At 56.4% G+C, this 3,443-nt stretch overlaps 1 protein-coding gene across 1 annotated transcript; it reads left to right on the top strand.

Annotated features, from left to right (window-relative positions):
* The first annotated feature begins 725 nt into the window (after window positions 1-725).
* Window positions 726-3,015, top strand: FXYD3 (FXYD domain containing ion transport regulator 3). Its single transcript, XM_030874809.2, has 5 exons — window positions 726-768; window positions 2,110-2,142; window positions 2,250-2,273; window positions 2,820-2,894; window positions 2,975-3,015. The coding sequence occupies exons 1-5, from the start codon at window positions 729-731 to the stop codon at window positions 3,013-3,015; spliced, it is 213 nt and encodes a 70-aa protein (XP_030730669.2). The 5' UTR covers window positions 726-728.
* Window positions 3,016-3,443: the final 428 nt, after the last annotated feature.

The raw sequence follows: 3,443 nt of genomic DNA, 5'->3' as shown, positions 1-3,443 counted from the left end.
GACTGGGGTGGGATGGGCAGGGGTGGGGCAGAAGCAGGACGGTGGGGTGCGCTGGGGCTGCCCTCTCCCTCCCCCTCCCCCTCCCCCATCCTCTCTGAGTTCTCTCCTCCCCACATCCTGCCCAGAGCAACAAGAGGAGCCAGCTCAGTCCCCAGCCCTGGCCCAGCCCAAGGTCTGCGAAGTCTGGGCAGGGCGGGCAGGCTCCGAGCTGTCTATGGGAGACACTCCCAGGAACAAGGCCTCCTGCCACCTGGCTCCCAACACCCCATTTCCCAAAACACCCCAAGGCCCTGAGACAGCCCTGAGTTAGGAACAGCCTCCGCAGAGCCAGGTCTGGTTTAAATCCCGCTTCCTGGCAAGGTGACCTTGAGCACCCACTTTCACCTCTGGAGCCTCAGTTTCCACATCTGTAAGATGGGGATAACAGCTGGCGGCACCTTCCTCATTTGGTTGCCAGGGCAATTCACTTAAAGCCTCAAGTCCACGTCCAGTGAGTTACTATTGCTGCTCCCCCGTAGGCCTTCGTTCTCACCCAGCCCCCACTGCACTTTCCGGCTCCTTCTTATCTCTCAGCCCAGCGGAGTTTCAAGGCCAGGCTTTCTGCCCTGGGGTGAGCTGTGTACCCTGGATAAGGAGCACAGCAGCAGGGGATTGGGAACCACAGGCATCCCGGTGGCCCTGCTAAAGCTGGACCTCCCCCCTAGATCCCTCCAGGCCAGCTCTCCGACATGCAAGAGGTGGCCCTGAGCCTGCTCGTCCTCCTGGCAGGTGAGTGCCCGTTCCTGGACTGCCTTTCCCCTGACCCCGTCAGCTGGGTGGTGACCACGCTTGTGTGTGGCTCTCTCGTGCTTTCTGCCTGCGCTGTGGGGTGGTGAGTCTCAGGACAGCATCTCCTGGAAGGTGGGAAGTACCACACTGGTGATTTCAAGGAACACATAAAGGAGGACCTCTTACAGCAGAGGCTCACACAGCTCGTCATGCGTGGTCTTGATGTCTCCTTGGTGACATCAAGAAGGCTCAGCTCTGGGCTACTGTGTCTTTAACACTTCTTAACACTTGATTACGAGAGGTAAGGGTTTCAAGGTTATGTGGCAAGTTACCAAAGCCCCTTGTGCCTCAGTTTCCCCATCTGGACAATAGTAGCACCTACTTATAGAGTCACTGTGAGGATTAAACGAGTTACTATTTGCAAAGCACTTAGAAGAGTGCCTGGGACAGAGTAAGCACCATGTGTTTGTGCTTTAAATATTTAAAAATATGAACCTCCCTTTAACAAAGAAAGAACAGAGCTTAGGCCCAGAGCTAAGGCAGCCCACTGCTTCTAGCCAGATTTCAAACCTAGTCCTTTGCTTTCATTGTACTTGGTTTTTTTTTGTTTTTTTTTTTTGCGGTATGCGGGCCTCTCACTGTTGTGGCCTCTCCCGTTGCGGAGCACAGGCTCCGGACGCGCAGGCTCGGCGGCCATGGCTCACGGGCCCAGCCGCTCCGCAGCATGTGGGATCTTCCCGGACCGGGGCACGAACCCGTGTCCCCTGCATCGGCAGGCGGACTCTCAACCACTGCGCCACCAGGGTAGCCCTCATTGTATCTGTTTTTATCAGTTACATTGGGCAAGACTGCCATTCCATTCAGGGTAGTGATGTAAAGTTGCATTTTTAAATAAAGCATATTAAGTTTATAATTAGTAAGTCACTGTAAGGGGAGTGGTGAGGGATGGGTGGGATGTGGACGTGGCAGAACCAGGAGATGAGGGCTGAGAACGCCTGGGAGCTGAAGCCACCTGTCATCTTGACAAGACCATCGCTCGTTTCTGCAGGGGGTGTGGATTAGCCAGGTGTCTGGAAACATCAGGCCAAAGGCTGGCTAGGTGGCCCAAAGCCACCCAGGTGAAAACCTATTGCAGGTGTGGGGCTGAGTCGGGGGAAACCCTCATTTCCGAGGTGGAACGTGCAGAGGAGCTAGTTTGGGGTTGGACCCCTGTGCCCGTGGGAGGTGGGGAACTGTCCATCAGGGGACCCTACGCTGAGGCCTGGAGCTCCAACGGCCCTGGCCCCAGCTTTGCCGAGGCCAGCACCCCCATCTCTCTCCTACCCCGCTTCTCCCCGCCAGGCCTGCCTGCCTTGGATGCCAACGACCCGGAAGGTGAGTCAGACCGACTCTTCCACCAGTCCCGCCCCCAAAGTCTCCCCCAGGACCCCTGCATCCCCACTCTTATCCTGGATTCATGTCCTATTTTTCTTTCCTTGCAGATAAAAACAGTCCTTTCTACTACGGTGAGAGCCTGTGCCCCTCCCTTTGCAGCCTCACTCACCCCTCAGACCGATTTCGTGCCAACGGTCCCACACAGGGTTGAGTGAGGGTCTGATGGGGGTGACCCAGGGGCGAGGATTGGGGCATTGAACAGTAAACACAGGGGATTAAGGCAACCAGGCATGCCAGCCTGGTCCTTAGAACCACCCCCACGTTTTCTTCCACGTCGCCCCATGCTCCCTCCCTCCCCTCCTCAGGCCTCTGCTCAAATGTGCCCCTTCAGCCGGGTCTCCCCTGGCCACTCTCCCTAAAAGAGCTGTCTTCTGACTCTCCGTCCCCTGGCCCTGCTTATATGTCTTCAGACCGCTTCTCTCTACCTAACTCCACGTTAGATCTCTGTCGCTTGCTGTGTAGAGACTGGAAAGTGAGTGCGGGGGCTGGAGGGCGGTCTGTTCTCTCCACTGCTGTATCCCACATCAGGGGTGCCTAATGCATATCGTCAAGCGGTTGGGGGCTTGGATGAGGAGGGCACGGGCTGGCACCAAGGGCCCCCTCTGGGTTTCTCCTAGACTGGTTCAGCCTCCGTGTTGGCGGGCTCATCTTCGCAGCGGTCCTGTGCGCCATGGGCATCATCGTCCTCATGAGTGAGTGGAGCAGCTGGGGGGGGAGCGGGCAGCGCAGGGCGGTGGGTGTCCTCCCCTGATGTTCCCCTCTCTCCTAACAGGTGGGAAATGCAAATGCAAGTTCAGCCGGAAGCCCCGGTAAGATGGGTTCCAGGCAGTGTGCCTGCCTCATACCGGACAGACACCTTTCAGGGGGAAAGAGCTAAATTTCGCAAAAAAAAAAAAAGGCCGGGTTTCTGGGTCTTGCCCTGGCGAATTCCTGTTACTGAGATCTTCCAGGTTTATTCTTCAGAGCCATGAATCCTCAGAGGGCCTCCAATCATGAAATGCTTTGGTCCCTGGGATGGTACCACTTTGTGGGAAAATAGCTAGGAAGATATGTCGGGGCAAGCTGAGAATCCTCTAGCCTTGAGGGAGAGGATGAACGGGGGTGAACAGAGATCTCATCACTTTTCTTTCCCTAGTCACTATCCAGGCGATGCCCCACCTCTCATCACTTCAGGTAAGACAGGGACAGAATGGAGCTGACTGGGACATAGGGTATGAGGTGTGTGTGTGTGTGCGTGTGCG

The sequence above is a fragment of the Globicephala melas genome, chromosome 19 (assembly GCF_963455315.2).
Source record: "Globicephala melas chromosome 19, mGloMel1.2, whole genome shotgun sequence".
Taxonomy (NCBI): Eukaryota; Metazoa; Chordata; class Mammalia; order Artiodactyla; family Delphinidae; genus Globicephala; species Globicephala melas.
Note: the sequence above shows the minus strand (reverse complement) of the source record. Positions and strands in the feature narration are given on the sequence as shown.

What these genes read in the sequence shown, in the direction of transcription:
- FXYD3 (XM_030874809.2), top strand. Translation starts at nt 729, where the DNA reads ATGCAAGAGGTGGCCCTGAGCCTGCTCGTCCTCCTGGCAG. An exon ending in CCTGCTCGTCCTCCTGGCAG is followed by an intron (nt 769 to 2,109) that starts GTGAGTGCCCGT and finishes TCTCCCCGCCAG; the next exon opens with GCCTGCCTGCCTTGGATGCC. An exon ending in GGATGCCAACGACCCGGAAG is followed by an intron (nt 2,143 to 2,249) that starts GTGAGTCAGACC and finishes CTTTCCTTGCAG; the next exon opens with ATAAAAACAGTCCTTTCTAC.